Source organism: Carassius gibelio, chromosome B21, assembly GCF_023724105.1.
Source record: "Carassius gibelio isolate Cgi1373 ecotype wild population from Czech Republic chromosome B21, carGib1.2-hapl.c, whole genome shotgun sequence".
Classification (NCBI taxonomy): domain Eukaryota; kingdom Metazoa; phylum Chordata; class Actinopteri; order Cypriniformes; family Cyprinidae; genus Carassius; species Carassius gibelio.
The window spans coordinates 6,418,176-6,435,822 of NC_068416.1; the positions used below are offsets into that span (position 1 = coordinate 6,418,176).

At 35.8% G+C, this 17,647-nt stretch overlaps 1 protein-coding gene across 1 annotated transcript; it reads right to left on the reverse strand.

The window, feature by feature from the left end:
- Positions 1 to 7,978: 7,978 nt before the first annotated feature.
- Positions 7,979 to 17,039, reverse strand: LOC127986132 (GTPase IMAP family member 4-like). The gene is made up of 2 exons (XM_052588360.1): positions 16,681 to 17,039; positions 7,979 to 9,284 (listed from the first exon to the last, which is right to left on the reverse strand). The coding sequence occupies exons 1-2, from the start codon at positions 16,739 to 16,741 to the stop codon at positions 8,428 to 8,430; spliced, it is 918 nt and encodes a 305-aa protein (XP_052444320.1). The 5' UTR covers positions 16,742 to 17,039; the 3' UTR covers positions 7,979 to 8,427.
- Positions 17,040 to 17,647: the final 608 nt, after the last annotated feature.

The window sequence follows — 17,647 nt, forward strand, 5'->3', positions numbered from 1 at the left end:
TTTGCCAGCTGTGCAATAGCAATGCCATGCCTCTTCATTATAAAGGTCCATCATTCCCTCTGCATGCTGATATAAGCAGCTTCATCAGGGCTGAGTGAAATGCACTGCAGTTCCTCTCCTGCTGTGATCAAACAGGATCGGGTGATGAAGGGCTGCAGAGAGATGCAGCGCTGCTTTTAATTTCAGGCGTCCGTGAAGGTGAAAGTGCATGAGGACGATCAGTTCAGCTCAAACCCACCAAGCAGCCCACCTCACCCGAGCCTCATCCATCACAGACACAATGCTCTGCCTCCAGTAATGATGTATGACCAGAGAGGTCAGTGACAGGTCATTGTGAGGGTCATTGATCAGTGGCAGGAAGCATCTATCCATTAAGACACAGACGGCAGGTGAGCCTCAATCACTGGACATAAAAAGAAAGAACTGATTGTGCAATGAATTTTGTAAGCAAATGGTTCAAATTGTTTCGAAACACTCATATTTCACAATGCAGGCTACATATGAACTACACTTACTATGTAGCTTCCTCAACACCTTTCATACTGCATCATAACAAACAGCATAAACAGTCCAAATCTATAAGTCTATTGAAGTGTGATTTAACCCTTGTTACACAGAGGACAAAATCAGTTTCACTGATTCACAAATTCACAGATTTTTAGCTATTTAACTCTTTAAATGCCCGTTTGTTTGCATAATGTCACTGCTGAGTTTATGTTTCTATATACTACATACTAACCAGAATGCATTTGGGATTATTTCAGTTTTGAGTGGACAAGTTGATTATTAGAAACAATATTCATTTTGATGCATTTTTATTTTTGGGAAATGGCAGATTAAGAAAACATATTTTGAAGCCTTGATACAGTACCTTATAAACAAGATGCATGACTTTATGCTTAAAATGATAAAAATAAATTATTGGATGCCCCTTATTGCCCTTAATTGTAACTATGTTATGTTATGTTATGTATAAATTTACACACACACACACACACAAAAAGTCCCAAAGACATAATGGTTAACACAGGTGTATTTTCATCACATCTTCCTCTTCTAAACTACACAATTCCTGTCTTCCTTGTGCAAGGCCAGTTTATGGCCATCACTACTTCTCTGCTTTACCAGACTGACTTTTCTGAAATGGGACGTGAGGTTTGCATTAGGGAAGACACTTTCACACAGGCGAGAGGAGACAAAAAATACAGCAGCAATGTTCGTTAGCCAACCTATCAATCATTTCCCACTGGGATCCTCTTCAAACTGCTTTATTTATAACTCCTTAAGAAAGGATGAGTGAGCTGTGAGGATGCCGGTTACATTTGTGACCATTAGGATTCACAAGATAACAGAGCCTTTCCATGTGTGAGAACAGCCTTTCTGAGAATTTCACTGGCAATTAAGATGAGCTGTAAATCACAGGGACAGATTACTCCGTGAGTGTTGATATTTTACTCAGGTGAATATGTTTTCCTCCAGTAAACTCAAATGAGAGGCAGCAGATAAGAGCGGCTAATGAACTTCCTCTGTGGAATAACAGATAAGTGGAGCATACAGCCTGTTCTGTCTGCTGTTAGTCTGCCGGTTAGTTCAATTAGAAAAAGACAAAAGATGATCATAGTGCTTCATAAAAGCTGATTAACATTCATGTCCTTGAAAGAGCACAGTTACGCGTTATTGCATCACTAGACAAGGACGCAATAATGACTACTAGCTGAGAAACGTGGTGTCCAATCATGCAGATTTTTATGTTTGTATTTATTTTTTATTGTTTGTCTGCATGACTTTTTCATTCTATCGGTGAATCAAAGCAAATGTGAGCACTACAGAATTTTTCTCCAACAGCATTATATACAAATAAAATAAATAAAAAAACATACAAAATACATGATTCAGGAGAAGCATTACTGCAATATGGAGAACTGTTCTGTACAGTCAATTCCTCAGACAGATCACAGTAATGGGCCACATTAATATTTTGCTCCTTTTTCTTGTGTCATTACATGTACTCTCCATTTACAATTGCTCCAATACAATTTTTGTTTGCATGTTTGTTTTTTGGCTGTGTTAATGCAATTCTAATATTTCATCCTCATTTTCTTTCATAAATAAATGTCATCACTGAAACATGATTAAACGGCAATATTTAATCCCAGTGTCATTTAAACATAAAATCTTGTATTTATTGCTAATAGGCTTTCATTCTATTGCCAATTTCTACACAATGGCATCATTTCTTGAAGTTTGGCCTATGGAGAAAATTGAGTGTGTCAATGGTAGGTTTTGTGTGTGTGTGTGTGTGTGCGTGTGTGTGTGTGTGTGCGTGTGTGCGTGTGTGTGTGTGTCAAAAAGAATGCTGTTTCACTGACTTATCCAAGAATAATATAATAATTATGATCTGCTTATCATTTAGTATATGGAACATATTTTATTTGTAGTTGTGTGAGTGTGTGTGTTTGTTTTTTTAATGAAAGAACAGTGACATTATGTAAACAAACTGGCAAATTGGGGGGTAACTTGTTTTCTTTTTTGTAGTTTTGATCAGGACTGATGTTGGTAAAAAAAAAAAAAAACTATGTCAGTGAAAGCGGCAAAAAAAAAAAAAAACTTGATTTAGATCTTGCAGCATTACTGAGATGCTCCATTAAACCTCACAGGTTCACAATTATCTTCAAAATGATCTTCAAAATGAGCTAGCTGATATGATTTTAAACAGAGCTCACATCTCCATGAATGCCTCACTTCTAGATTCATAATAATTGTGTCTCATGAGTTCTGTAGGCATATACAGTATAAAACAGCAGTGATGCACAAATCAGTGGTGTGTACTTGCTAAATGTCACATAACACAGCTTCAACTATTTTTACGAAATATTGTGACCCAGTTCTCCAATGCAAATTGATGAAATCAGGAGCATAAGATGGTTAATAGCACTGGCTGTATAATTAATTAACACATAGTGCTGCAGTTTGAAGCCCACAACTGCCTTCCAGACCCTCGAGTGACAGAACGGCTGCTTGAGTGTTAGTTTGGAGAAAGCCAAAGAACTCCACTGCTGCCAGCCGATAAACATGGTGGAAATCAATGACAGTAAGCTGACATCTTTTGGGACTCATTAAGTTTAACTGTTGCTCTGTGTGTTGTGTAACAGCGAAGGGAAATTTCTAACGACTGTAAGAACATCTGCTGAAGGAGTTCCTCTAGTATACAGGAATCACGCGTCTGAAAGCATTGCTTTTAGTCGAGTATATTGTGAAACCAAGGCACATTTAAATAAATTACCAAAAGCAAAAAGCTGGCAGGGGTGGTACTTTTTAAAAAAGTAAATGTTTAGTCCAGGGATGTCTGGTATTGTGAGCAAGGCTCTGCTCCATTATTTTTTTGCTGTATGTTATCCTGAGCCAGACACTTATGTCTGAAGTACATGTAAGGTTACTGTGTGTGTCTCTGGTGTTGTGTGGTGAACAGCATCACTGTGAGCCGCAGAAGGTCAGCGGTGTCAGTTCCCCGGTTCCACTTGTTCTCAAAGTCATCACATTCAAATCTCTCTTCCCTGTGTGTCCTGCGAAAGAACGAACAGAGCGGGAGAAGAGCATCTACTGAGTAAACAGCATGAGACAGAGCTCCAGTCCACACATGAATAAACACAGGATTCAGTGCTTCATCAGACGAGCACAGAGCAGATCATTTACTCTAGGGCTGGGTTGATAATATCAGCTTATCAATCTTCGTTTTGATGAAGCAGTATTGATTCTAAAATCCTAAAATCGATCTTCGATGAGGATCCATTAGAAAACACTCACCAGACATGCGGCTATACTGCTATGTGCTTGTGCAAAAATACAGTGTGTGTAAGTAAGGTTTTTTAATGTATTTTAAAGAAGTTTATTCTGCTCATCAAGGCTCAGAAATTTTCACAATATTACAGTTTTTTTATTATTCAAATGTAGCCTTGATTAGCAGAAGATACTTTATATATATATATATATATATATAATCAACTGCTATAGGCCCACCTCACCCCAGAACTGAACTTGAGATATGTGAAGGCATAGTGGACATATATAAAGATTTTGATTGTCTATCATATTATAATATATAATATATATTTATTCTACTTCATTTTAGTGTGTGTGTGTGTGTGTGTGTGTTTGTGTGGTTCAGGGAAGGCAGAGCTCTAGCTCCCTCTATATAGGCCAGGTGAACAATACACCTGTGTGTGTGATGCAAAGCAGAATTTTCTATTAAAAAAAACTATTTTAAATAAATGCTGTTCTTTCAAACTTTCTATTCATCAAAGAATCCCGAATAAAAGGGTTATAAGCAGCACAACTGTTAAATATTATATATAAATATTAAGCAGCACAAATGTTTCCGACACTGATAATAAATCAGCATTAAAATGATTCCTGGAGGATTATGTGACTCCGAAGACTGGAGTAATGATGCTGAAGAAATTTCAGCTTTGCATGAAAGGAATAAATTATATTATAAAGTAAGTATTTTATAAAGAAAATTGTTATTGTTAAATATTAATAATATTTCACAAGATGAAAAATGATCAAATGGGCCCTACATGCAGTCTTGAGGAGCATATAACATATTTAAAGACAAAAATAAATAACATACTGATCTCAAATAACTTACTATTGTTCAAATTGTAATACCTGTTTGATGGTGTTTTTTTTTTTTTTTTTGTATTCAGCACAAACAATAATATGTGAGTAAGACTGATCTATGTTTAGCTCTGAAAGTGAGTCGAGAAACACTGGAGCTTCAAGAATGATTGCACACTGACACCTAGTGTTTCTCTGTGGAACTACGATCAATGTTCTCTCGAGCTTCAGATCTTCTTTAAAACTGATTCTTATTATTTACTGTCTCAAAACATGTTTTTTTTTTTTTTTTTTTGCTTGTTTGTTTATTAAAGGATTCCTCACCCCTTTAATTAAACTCATGCACCTGGTGTTTTTTGAAGCACGATGAGAAATTAATTCTGAAGGAAGTGTCTCTGGACCAGGAATCCCCAAGACCTTCTTGTTAGTGGAACTGTTCCTACTACTTCACCCAGTAGGTTTTCAGTTTTTACTCAGAGTCAGAATCAGAGTTTTACTGCCAACTCTAATGATTGACGACATGTTGACTGTTCTATTGTGTGTGTGTGTGTGTGTGTGTGTGTAGCTACTGTATCAATATAAATATAGATAAATATTAGTGCTGTCAAATGATTCATCTCATCCAAAATAAAAGTTTCATTTTCACACACACACACACACACACATATACTACTTATGTTCCTTCTACAATCTTCATATTATATTCCTGCAAAGATGACAAAAGAATATAATTGCTGTCCTGTTTTAGACCATACATGAGGGAGGACTCAGTCTTGAGGCACAGCTCAGACCTCACCCGTCTGAAAGACCTCTATTAGCTGGTTCAGGTGTGTTTAATGAGGTTTGGAGCTCAACTCTGCAGGACAGTGGCCCTCCGAGAACAGAACTGAAGATTTACATTTGTGCTCGAAGGCAAAGAAAGATTTATAAAATCCGAACATGACGCACAATTATTGGGAAGTGCTTCATTCCCTTTTATGATCCTTTAATTCTGCTCTGTCTGGACTCGGAGAGCTGCTCTTGTGATCTATAATGCATATTGTGAAGAGCAGTTTGGAATAATTTCCAGAAGTCTCAGTCTTGGAGGCCTGGAGGAAGCAGATGAGATAAAAAAAAAAAGCATCCATTTAATGGCCTTAAATATTCTCTGTCAACTTGGCGGGGATTTGGACGTGCTGCTGAATATTCAGATGCTGACACGTCTCTTGTCCTCAGCTGATCAGTGATAGAGAATCATTAAATAACTCATGGCTTGATTTTACATCGGGACCTGACCTGCGATGGATGTTCATGCTCATTATTGATGCATTATTGGTAAGAACCATCCTGAGCTCAGATCATTTGATTGAACACAGCCTCCTAGTTTCTACAGCAATTAGCCTACTGAACATTAGAAATAGCTAAAGACCTAGCACATGTGTATTACTACTCTGGATAACAATCACACGCACATTACAATTTACACGTCAAAGCTGTAGTTCCCAATTCCAGTGTTATGGATCATCTGGGAATCATGGGGATATGTGTGTGAACACAGAACTTCACCTGACTTTCCAGCAGATGTCTGACGGCTTTAGATTTGTCACATGCAATGTTACATAGATCATTGATTTAAAAAGCTATGTCTTATTTATAAACATTGATGTGAATATTAGACCACTTTGATTTTTGTTTCTGTGCATTTGACGAAGTTTAAAGGGAATTTACCATGATTTATATGAAGTTCCACAAACCATGCTCACATTTACATGCAGGACATTTGATTGAATGGATGATTACATTTGTCGGCACAAGTGATGTATAATTGTGGTATTTTATTTGCAGTAATAATAGTGTGTCACAGGAAGATATATGGCTGAAGTGCACCGTCATGCATTCTAATAATATACACTGTATCCGAAATGTATACTTCCCTAATAAAGAGGCAAAAAGCAGTAGGCGAAAGAATAAGTACGACTAAATCCTTATTCATAAAAGAGTAGGCAAGATTTACCTCGCTGGTGTACTCATTTGGATGTGTGTATACTAAAGTTGTTTCCAAATATGCCTACTTGCCAGAGAAAACAGTACGTGAAAAGAGTAGTATATCTGAAACCTCATTATTTATAAAACAGAAGGCGAAAAATCCTCGGATGTTGCTTTTGCCCAGATTCTGAAGAACTCATCGATGGATACTTTCTGTCACTTCATAGTCGAACTGCAATGAGGGTGGTTTCAAATGTTAGAACTAGAAACCAAAAACCTTTTGCATTATTTGAATTACTGTAAACTGTTGAATTGTTGAAGGTGTAAAGATGCTAGACAGTATAGTATTAGTATATTTGTGATTTCTCTATAAAAAATGTTCTAATTTTGTAACAGGAGAGCTCCTACACGCATATGTCTCCAAAGTGGATTTACATAAAACATATACATCTTAAAGACGATAGGAAAATGTGGTATCTCAAACACCAAACCAGCACAAATATAAATTTTTGCAGCAGAAATCAGCACAAAGCAATGGCATAGTTTTGGTGATTATTTCTTCTTATGAGGTGCAGACTCCACGGAGGTTACTAAATGTCTATTCAACATATTGCAGGACATCACAACTTGAAATAGACATCTGAGTGAGTTATATATGTGTTGCACTTACATTAGATGAAGGTAAGTGATGTAAATAAACCTACTTAGGTGTTAAGATTTGATGCTTTGACAGGAGGAGCCAGATTCGACTACCAATCTCACAATCCAATCTTTCAGGGTATGTTATTAAAAGAGGATCATGCCATTTTGATTATATGGGGATGATAAATGTCTGATTTCACATAGAACTACTGTTTTTCTACCAGTAAGTTATTATACAGCCTATTATGATAATATGATTAATACAAATGTGAAAAGAAAGAAGCTTTTAAGCTTTCCATGATTTGTAATCTACAGAGGAGCATATTGGTGGCCGGGATTTAACTCTTTAAACTTAATTGTACTTCTCTAACAAAAACAAATGTCATGATATTCTTTGTGAAGCTGAGATTCTAATATTGTAAAAAGACAGTTGTAAAGTTTTTTTCCCAGTTTAAAGTTAGTACACTGATGATTCAGTTCTGTTCAATAACTTTGAAAAGTTAATAAATTATGAAATGTGTTTAAGTTATCTATAAAGCAGCTTTGGAGAAAACAGCTTGTCCAGCTCCAATCCAATAGTGTCTGTGCGATCCAGTCCCCAATGTTGCCAAATATTAACTAGGCCTATCCCCAACTTAGCAAACTAAGAGGAGACAGTGGCAAAGGTCATTAATAGATTTTGTGGAGGAGGTTAGGGTTTAGAAAACATCTGGTTTGAGTCTAGCAGGGGTGACTGTAAGAACACAGAGTCCAGTGAATTCCACACGACCACTTTATTTATTCATTGAAGCAGGTAGAACAAAGATAATCAGGAAGTACATGTGAATATGGATGTGTATGTGTGGTTTCTAAACAAGAATTAAAATAGATCATTTTAATCAAAATAAACCATACTTAATAATTAAAACATTTAATACAATGCTTGCAAATGTTTTACAAACAACTTAGTCCCTCTATTAAATCTGCTTGTGATTGCAAAGAACTGATTAGGCATTTAGAAACAGCATATTAATATTTGTGACATTTATTTGGACAGGAAAGTATAGAGATTTGACAGGAAGCAAAGCAGGAGAAATGTGAAAAGGACCACAAGCAAGGAATCAAACTCGGGTAACACAACTGTGTCACATGATGTGCTTCACATACAGCTATCGGAAGAATATATATAATCTTTTTTTTTTTGTCATTTAAAGTAACTGTGCATTACCGTCTCAAGCCTGCTTTAGCTAATACACCTGCACCTACTGCTGCTACTGCTACTGCTGCTGCTACTGCTCCTGCTCCTGCTCCTGCTGCTACTGCTGCTGCTACTGCTCCTGCTCCTGCTGCTGCTGCTTCTCCTGCCACTGCTACTCCTACTCCTGCTCCTGCTCCTGCTACGACTGTTACTCCTCCTATTACTTCTAGTGCTTTTCTGCCATAACCTTTAGCTCTTTGTTTCAGAGCCTCCCGTTTAATTTCATCCTGGGCTTTTCTATACATCTCGTTAGTGTAGTGCTGTCCTCCATTCTCCTCCACCATCTCCTCAATCTTCTTCAGCAGTTCAGTGACCTGAGAGCGATTCTTCATGTCTTCATTATTGAATAAATGATATCTATCACGATACACTTTAATAAGAGCCTTGAGATCATTATCTTCACTGATAAAATCATCTAATGTTTGTCCCTTCAGCTGATCTCCTCTAGTGAACAGAATGATTGTGTATCGAGTAGCTTCTTCTCCAAAGTTCTCCTGAATCCATTTCACTGTGTTTTTCTCCTCAATTGTGAATTTAACGTCCAGTCTCATGACCAGCAGAAACACATGAGGACCAGGAGCAGACATGTAGACACACTTCTCTGTTTCAGCTTTCAGTTTTTCTTCAGTCATGGACGTATCAAGCGTTCCTGGAGTGTCGATCACCGAGATGATTCTGTTCTCCACTGTTGCCAGATGTCGTTGACAATCATTAGTAATAGACTTAGATGACATACCACTCTTAAACACAGAGTCGCCGATGATGGTGTTTCCTGTTGAACTCTTCCCTGATCCAGTTTTACCCAGCAGCACAATCCTGAGATCTGATAGAGAGAGAGGAATTTAAGATGTCATTTACGCTTAAAAAAATGATAACTTCTAATTTGCCTTCGCTCACTATGAGGCCTCAGAAAAACTCCTCAAGAAGATTTAAAATGACTAAAATAAGACAAAAAAAGTTCATTAGCATTGTTTTATATAAAATAAGTTAAGTAACATTGTTTTCATAAGTAACATAATTAATGAACATTATTTGCCACCTCAACAACTTTTTTTTCTAATGTAGAACCAGGGTACCTATCATTTTGAATAACTTGTACATGCTGTGTGAGGTCACTTAATTTTAAAAGTTTAATATCTAAAACTGGAAAAGTCATGGAAATTATATACCAATATGGTTATGGTACCATGGCCAGGTGTTGGGTCGTTCTTTGTTTGTTTTCCAATTAATGAACACCAAGTCATAGATTATCACTTATATACATATATCATATATATCATATCATATAATTTACCTTTTTAACTTGAAATCTCTAAGAATTAAAAGGAACCAAAAATGGCTTCATATTTATAAATTTTTGAACTTTCTCTACCAATCTCTTTTTATCAGTCCATTCTTTTCTTTTCTTTTCTTGAGATGTTCCTGGTCTGAGAAAGAGAACGTGTCACTTTAATTAGCTGCGACTGTAAATGCATTACTGCTATAGACGTACATTTTAGGTGTCTATTCTGATTTCAAAATCCAGGTGAAATAAAAATATTTTAAAAGTAAAATATAACCCCTTTAAAGTATAAGTGATTTCTATTCTAAATTAGTCTTTTGAAGTCTTTAAATATTCCATATTCAAGTGAACCATTATTCAGTGGAACTTTTGATGCACAATGCATTATAACCAATCCCACACGATGCTGTTAAATGCAATCATAGCTTCAGTGATTTTAATGGGAGTTTTGAGAGTGAACTATACTGTCAGTGAAAATATTATTTGATCTTTGCTCTCTTTCTGTACAATGGGAGTGTTATGATAGCCTAACTTGCAATGCAATTATTAACTTTCAATGTTAAATTTACATTAAATATAAAGTCAAGTCATATTACAAAATAAGTTATGGCATGACACCCATATCTGTTAATTAAGTAAACAGACAGGTTTTTATGCATAGTTAATAGACTACATTATAAGGTTACTTTGACCTTCGCCCACATCGTGTCACATGACAACCCCCCACACCCCAACTCGTGCCCCCTCAAAAATAATGAGTGCGTGATTCCCATATTACATCCACAGTAGGATATATCGTCCCAGCATCGGCCGGAGAGCATTTCCGATCAGAGGCCGACGTCACCGAGACAGCTTGCCTATTAGGAAACGCTCCCTTAGCGATATCGTCCCGATGGAATTTTGTAGGTCGGCTCGACATCGGCACAACGTATGTGTGCTGTCTGGGATGTAATGCATTTACTATGTATTTTGTTAAATGTCAGTAACACTTTTAGAATACTCAGTTGAACTTAAATGGCACAGCTTCTTCATGATTGTGAATATTTGACCTGTATGTTTGTTATGCTGTGTATTAAAATGCATACACCCTCTTTCATCATCATATGGTAATGTAACAAATTGTTTTAAATACTGTGCTGAAAGTGTTAACCTTACTGATCTTCGATTATAGCATAACAAAATGAACAACGGAGAAAAGGAGTGCGTCACTCAGAACTAGTTTTTACAGTTTAAAAACAAGATTCAAAAGGCAGAGGAGAGGAGTGTGCAGCGGAAAACATCTCGCATTTTTAAACGTTTAACTTGTTTTAAATTAGTTTGTCATTCTATAGAGTCTGGGAACATGACGTCAGCAACGTAATGCATTCTGGGACTTTAGGACACGGACGCTGCTGTATGTATTGTATTGGATTAATAATAGACTGTTTTGTTTGCTCTCTACAGCTAAAAAATAAGTTACAATGGTAAAACCTTGTTATGTAATTAACTGCCATACTCGTACTCATGACCGGCATGGAAATATAATTTGAATGGAGTGCGATTTTTCAGCTTTCCCGCTGGAAAACCGCACCTTGATCTCAGGTCTCCGAGTTAACAAAGCGGCGTCACATGGCTTGGTTAGCAGCAGTAAGAAGGAAAAGAAGGATTGTCCCTTTGGTCTGATATATACACACGTATGTATGTGCATTTATATATATATAAATACACAGAAATGTACATTATATAAACAACTTTTTTTTGGATGTGATTAATCGATTTGACAGACTTACATTAAATGTTACCTATGCATGAACCACATCTCCTGCATTATCAGTGTTATGCATATTGCATACCACCTGTTACAGTAATAAACGGCAAAATTGATCAATTGTGTATCTCTTTATTTGTGCATCATAACACACTGAGGTTAATTTGTACAGTTTACAATAACACATATTAAAAAGTAAAGGGGCAGTGTAACTCGCTCGTTGACGCGGAAAATGTGTAGGTTCTGCACCCATCCATTTGTAAATTGCAGGTGAGACTCGAGAGATTTATCATTTTTAAACTGATCAGAGGTGCACGCTCTGACACTACAAACAAGGTTAGAAAACACATTGGGGAAGGTTACGAGCGGCAGCTCTTTAAGATCATCCGACCACTCTTTGTGTTCGTGCAGATTGAGTTCGTTGATTGTCTTGATTTTTTTCTAAATACCGCATCTTTGCTTCCTTGTTGAGTTTTTCTTTATATGTAATCTTACACTTGATCTGTATGTCATGTCACTTTCACTTTCACTTTTACTTTTACTGATAAGCGTGTCCCCAAAAATGGCCGCGACTACCCAGAATGCAATGCGCAGTGACATAGTTTCCCAAGCTCTATAGACGGTTTCAACCATAGACATATAAATAACTAGACTCCTCATTGGCCGCTCGACCGCACGTCAACGTCGCCGCCATATTGGAGCGGGATACTCTCATAACTCTCACATCAGGACAGAAGAAAACATACCTGACTCATCGACATCGACAGATTGGACACCTACAAACCGTCACACGATAATAAAAACAGATCTCGGGGTGTTATCTTTCACAGGTAAGACTCAGCTGTTCTTTCTCGATGTTTTTGGTCATTTTTAACTTTATGTTGACAGCTTAATTAACCACCAGTGTCAGACGATTAATAATATCGCTAGCGTAGTTAGCAGTGAAAGCTGAGACTTTATAAGAATTCAAAGTTTAAATGAATTCTTATTACGTTTTAACTTATATTGCCGTTTATATAATAAACTAAATGGTGTTATGAGCACAATATACAGAGTGAGCACTTTGACTGTCTAGATTAATGATGGAGATAAAGCTTTTCTCTCTTTAATTTCACTACCGTTACTTATTTACAAAGATTAAGTGGTTACACTTTAGAATACTAGTCCTTTAGTTAACGTTAGTTAATACATTAATTAACATGAACAAACAATGAACAATACATTTATTACTGTATTTATTCATCTTTGTACATGTTAGTTAATGAAAATACAGTTTTTCATCGTTAGTTCATGCTAATTCAGAGTGCATTAACTAATGTTAACAAGCACAGCTTTTGATTTAAATAATGCATTAGTAAATGTTGAAATGAACATCAACTAAGATTAATAAATGCTGTAGAAGGATAGTTCTTGCTTAGATCATGTTAACTAAAGTAGTTAACTAATATTAACTAATGGACCGTTTTTCAAAAGTGTTACGGATTAAGTTTATCATCACTTGATTATAAGGATTTCATTGCTTTTCATAAAACTGTGAACTGATTCTATGCATTCTTTTTTCTTCCCTTTTAGCCATTTGCAAACAGGACAAGGAAAGCTGAGGAAAGCTGTTCTCTGCATTTGCAAGAGACAAGACTATTCCTCCACAGACTAGTGTTGTGTTTGTACTAAACCCAGAGCAGCCCTGAATGAATCGACACAATGACACAGCTCATATTCTAATACTATAGACTGCATTTAAAAAGCTTTGCACAGGCTGTTTAATGCTGATAATGTACTACGTGTGTCTTTACACAAAAAACTACATGATGTTAATAGCCTAGAAATTAAAAACACAGGAACTCATAGTGAATCCAGCTGCAATATCATGATAAACTCATTGTGATGTTGTTATAATTATTATTAATTTTGATTAATATCAAGTTTTTGAGGGGAGCATCTCATATTCTGGTCTGTGATAAAAATAACTATACTTTGAGATTTTGTGGTACAAGGTAAACCTTACACACTCACACCCAAACATTCATATGTGTTAACATACATGGAAAAATAAATCACTGTTTCAAAATGTGTGTGTTTTCTGCATGAGTGTGTGTAATGTGCATTATAGAACATATACATATACATATATATATATATATATATATATATATATATATATATGTGTGTGTGTGTGTGTGTGTGTGTGTGTGTGTGTGTGTGTGTGTGTGTGTGTGTGTGTGTGTGTGTGTGTACATGTATATATTATACATGTATATATTTTACTTAAGGAGCTCATTAATTAAACACAATCTGGAACTCGTGTCCACAATTTTTTTATATTGTGTCTGAATTTGATTAATAATTATTACACAAACAGTATTACATTACATTTATAAAATTATCTTTTCAATTTTTTTTTATTTTACTCTTTAATTTACTATTAATTTATTCTTCATTTTTGTCTATTCTGTATTATTCCACCCTTGATATTACATATTCTTCTTGCTATTGTTAACCTATTGTTATTCAGTTATTTATTATGGTATTATTCATATTATACAAATAATTTTATATATTATAAATCTATTATATCGAATATGTTATTGTAGCGTTGTACTCGCTTTTCATATTATTCACTTTACTTTAAGTTGTACTACATGTACTTTTTAATATAACATATCACTTTTACTATATTTCTACTGTGCACTGTAGCAGTTCATATTTTCATTTTCACTGGATCCATAGCCTCATCAGTTACATGTGTTATTATTTGTTGTGGAGTTCATCTGTAGGCTATAGTGTGTCACTTTTTGATTTGTATTTACTTGTTTTATTAAATTTTCTCAACAATAGTAAATTATTAGTGTTTAAAGATGTATTACTTAGATTTTATCACAGAATTTCAAAGGGAATGAGCTGTGTTCTGATCTGAGACACGAAAGAGAGAAAAAAGAGAAAATTGTTGGGATTGAACACAGAGAAAGCAATAAAACAACTACATTTCATTTAATGTATATTCAAATTAAATTACATGCATATGTCACAGTTATACTAAATTAACATTAGAATTGTAAACCGAAAATAATCAACGAAATCAAGAAGTGAGACAAATGTGAGCTTTCACAATTCCTTACGAAAATTAATAATTTTCCAAACCTAACTAAATAACTGGAGGCAAAGTTTTTAACTGCACGTAGATCACAAACCTGAAATCGGTTGATAAATGTGAACGTTATCGTGTTTTTATTCAGAAAAAACCGGAGCTCCCCGTTTACTTCCGTTTACTTCCGGGGAAGTCGTGGCCTAATGGTTAGAGGGTTGGACTCCCAATCGAAGGGTTGTGGGTTCTAGTCTCGGGCCGGATGGAATTGTGGGTGGGGGTAGTGCATGTACAGTTCTCTCTCCACCTTCAATACCATGACTTAGGTGCCCTTGAGCAAGGCATCGAACCCCCAACTGCTCCCCGGGCGCCGCAGCATAAATGGCTGCCCACTGCTCCGGGTGTATGTTCACAGTGTGTGTGTGTTCACTGCTCTGTGTGTGTGCATTTCGGATGGGTTAAATGCAGAGCACAAATTCTGAGTATGGGTCACCATACTTGGCTGAATGTCACTTCACTCACTTCACTCGTAATTTTAAGGCGAGACACTGCAGGCAAAAACAATGTTTTTTCAAGCACCTGTCAATTTTGAGATTTTGGGCTTTTTGGTTTTTCATAAGGTGCTTTTTCAAACTAGTGGAAGGAAAACATCCAAAAGACACTGTTAAGTGTTTTTTTTATAGCACTTTATCTGTTTGTGTCAATAGATTTCAATTACAATACATATTTTTAAAGGCCGTTTTCTCAAAATTAGTTTTTTCTTCAACACTGAGCCATAAATCTCAACTTCAGTAGCACGTACACACACCAAACTTGACATTTTTATTCCTGTCTGTATTCTGAAGATTTTTACAGAGGGATTTGTTCATATATATTGTGCTTGATTATATACAACATTTTATTCCCCCCAAAATTGTGAAAATATATTGTTTTCTGGCTGTTCAAAGTATTTTCTGAATTATGGAGTGACAAAAAAAGATAACCAGAATTCCCTCTGTAAAAACATTTGACTCTAATATGTCAAAAAAATTAAACAAAAAATTTGAAACTGACTTCATCTAGTGTTCAGATTTTTGTACTAGAAATGTATGCAAATTAGCACATATTTCATTAAAGAATGCCTCATTTGCATATTTAAACATAACATTTTTGAAAACTTGTAATACAAAAAATGTTTGCAATAATCAATGTAATCAATCAACTGGGTAAGTAAGGTGATAACTATTAGATATTTTTTTTTCCCTATTCACCTGCAGTGTCTCGCCTTAAGGCAGTCTTGCCCTCACTAACATGGCGGCGGCGTTGACGTATCCCAGCAACGGCTCAGAGCGACCAATGAGGCGTCTAGTTATTTATATGTCTATGGTTTCAACGTCAACATAAACAAACGTTACTGCGCATGCGCGTTTTTGTGGCCCTTACTTAACATCCGGTAGACTTCCAAATAGATTCAATAACAACAGCCAAGTCCCTCTAGAGTAGATATTTTTTTGATAACAAACAAAATATGTTTGCTGCGTAAATCAGGCGGACTTAAGGAAAGTGCAAATCCATTCTTTGCTGGCAGGAGATGCATAAAGCGCGAAAAATAGAGGTTTCCCCAGTAACAGCTTTAAAGCAGAGCTAAACTCACAAACGCTGCTTTATCAGGCACATATCAAGTCTTCCTTCAGAAACACAGTTATATAAAAACACATGTGCCTCGTTTTGATATTTAAACATATAAATGTAAGGAACTATTCTTATTATTTTAACCGTGCAGTACTCATATGTTTATTCAACGAAGCCTTTTGGAAAATCGTTAAGTTTTTAAATCGTACTTTAACTAAACTTTAACTGCGTTTGTATACGGCACCGCTAGCCAGACCGATAGACATAACACTGACCGGAAGTTAACTTAGGGCCAGGCCCGATTCAACCGTTTATAACTTCTGCCCGTGTTGCTTTTTTATTGCGAGACTTGAAGGCAATGTTCATCTTCGTCTAAATAGAATAACATTGGACAACCAGCAGGGCACTGGAACTAGCTGTGTGTTGTCTACCAATACGGACGCCAGTGTTTGTTGGCTTTGCATACAAGTTAAATGAAAGCGTATATTTTTACTGACCTGGATGTTCATCTGCAAATCGTCTATAAATATCTTCCATACTTCTCCTGCGTCTGTACATTTTATCTCTCTCCTTGGTGTGGCCGTGCAGTAAACTATACGGAGATTTTGCTTTCACTTTCACTTTTAACGTTATGAGTGGAGTGAAAAGAATCACAACTTCGGTAAAACTGGCAAGAAATTCACATGTTCGACTTTTCCGGATCAATAACTCGCGAGCAAAACGTTTTTAGTATACGAATTAGGCCTCTTTTCACTCGTAGTGATGTAGTAAACGAGCTACAAGCGAAAACAACTGTTCCTCCGCTCTGTACAAAATACGTTGATCTCTATTCGCTGGCATCTGTGAGACAAGTCCGAAGGGACCGTCTGCAAAGTGCGAAACGCGAAAAAAAGGCTACTAATAAAATTGCTTTTACATATTTGTAATTCTTTTTTATTATTAAAAAAAAAGTTAATAACTTTACTGTTATTGAACATAATGGTTAATAAAAACTTTACTGTAACACACTGTACTTCCACCAAATTAAGGTCACACATCACTGCTCTCCTGCTGGTTACACTACATCACTGGTTTTGAAAATAATTGGTTTTACAAAATTTTTATGAATGATAATAAAGAAAAACTGTTAATAACTTTACTGTAACACACTGTACTTTCACCAAATTCAGTTCACACATCACTGCTCTCCTGCTGGTTATACTACAACGTTCATTTTGAAAGTATTTTCTTTTGCACGTTTTTATGATTTTTTATTATGAAAAATAGTTAATAACCACCATTATTGAACATAATGGTTAATAAATTAATAACTTTACTGTAACACACTGTACTTTCACCAAATTCAGTTAACACATTACTGCTCTCCTGTTGGTTATACTACAACTTTCATTTTGAAAGTTATTGCTTTGGCACATTTGTTATGATTTTTTTAACAAATGTGCCGAAGCAAACATAATTTACCAT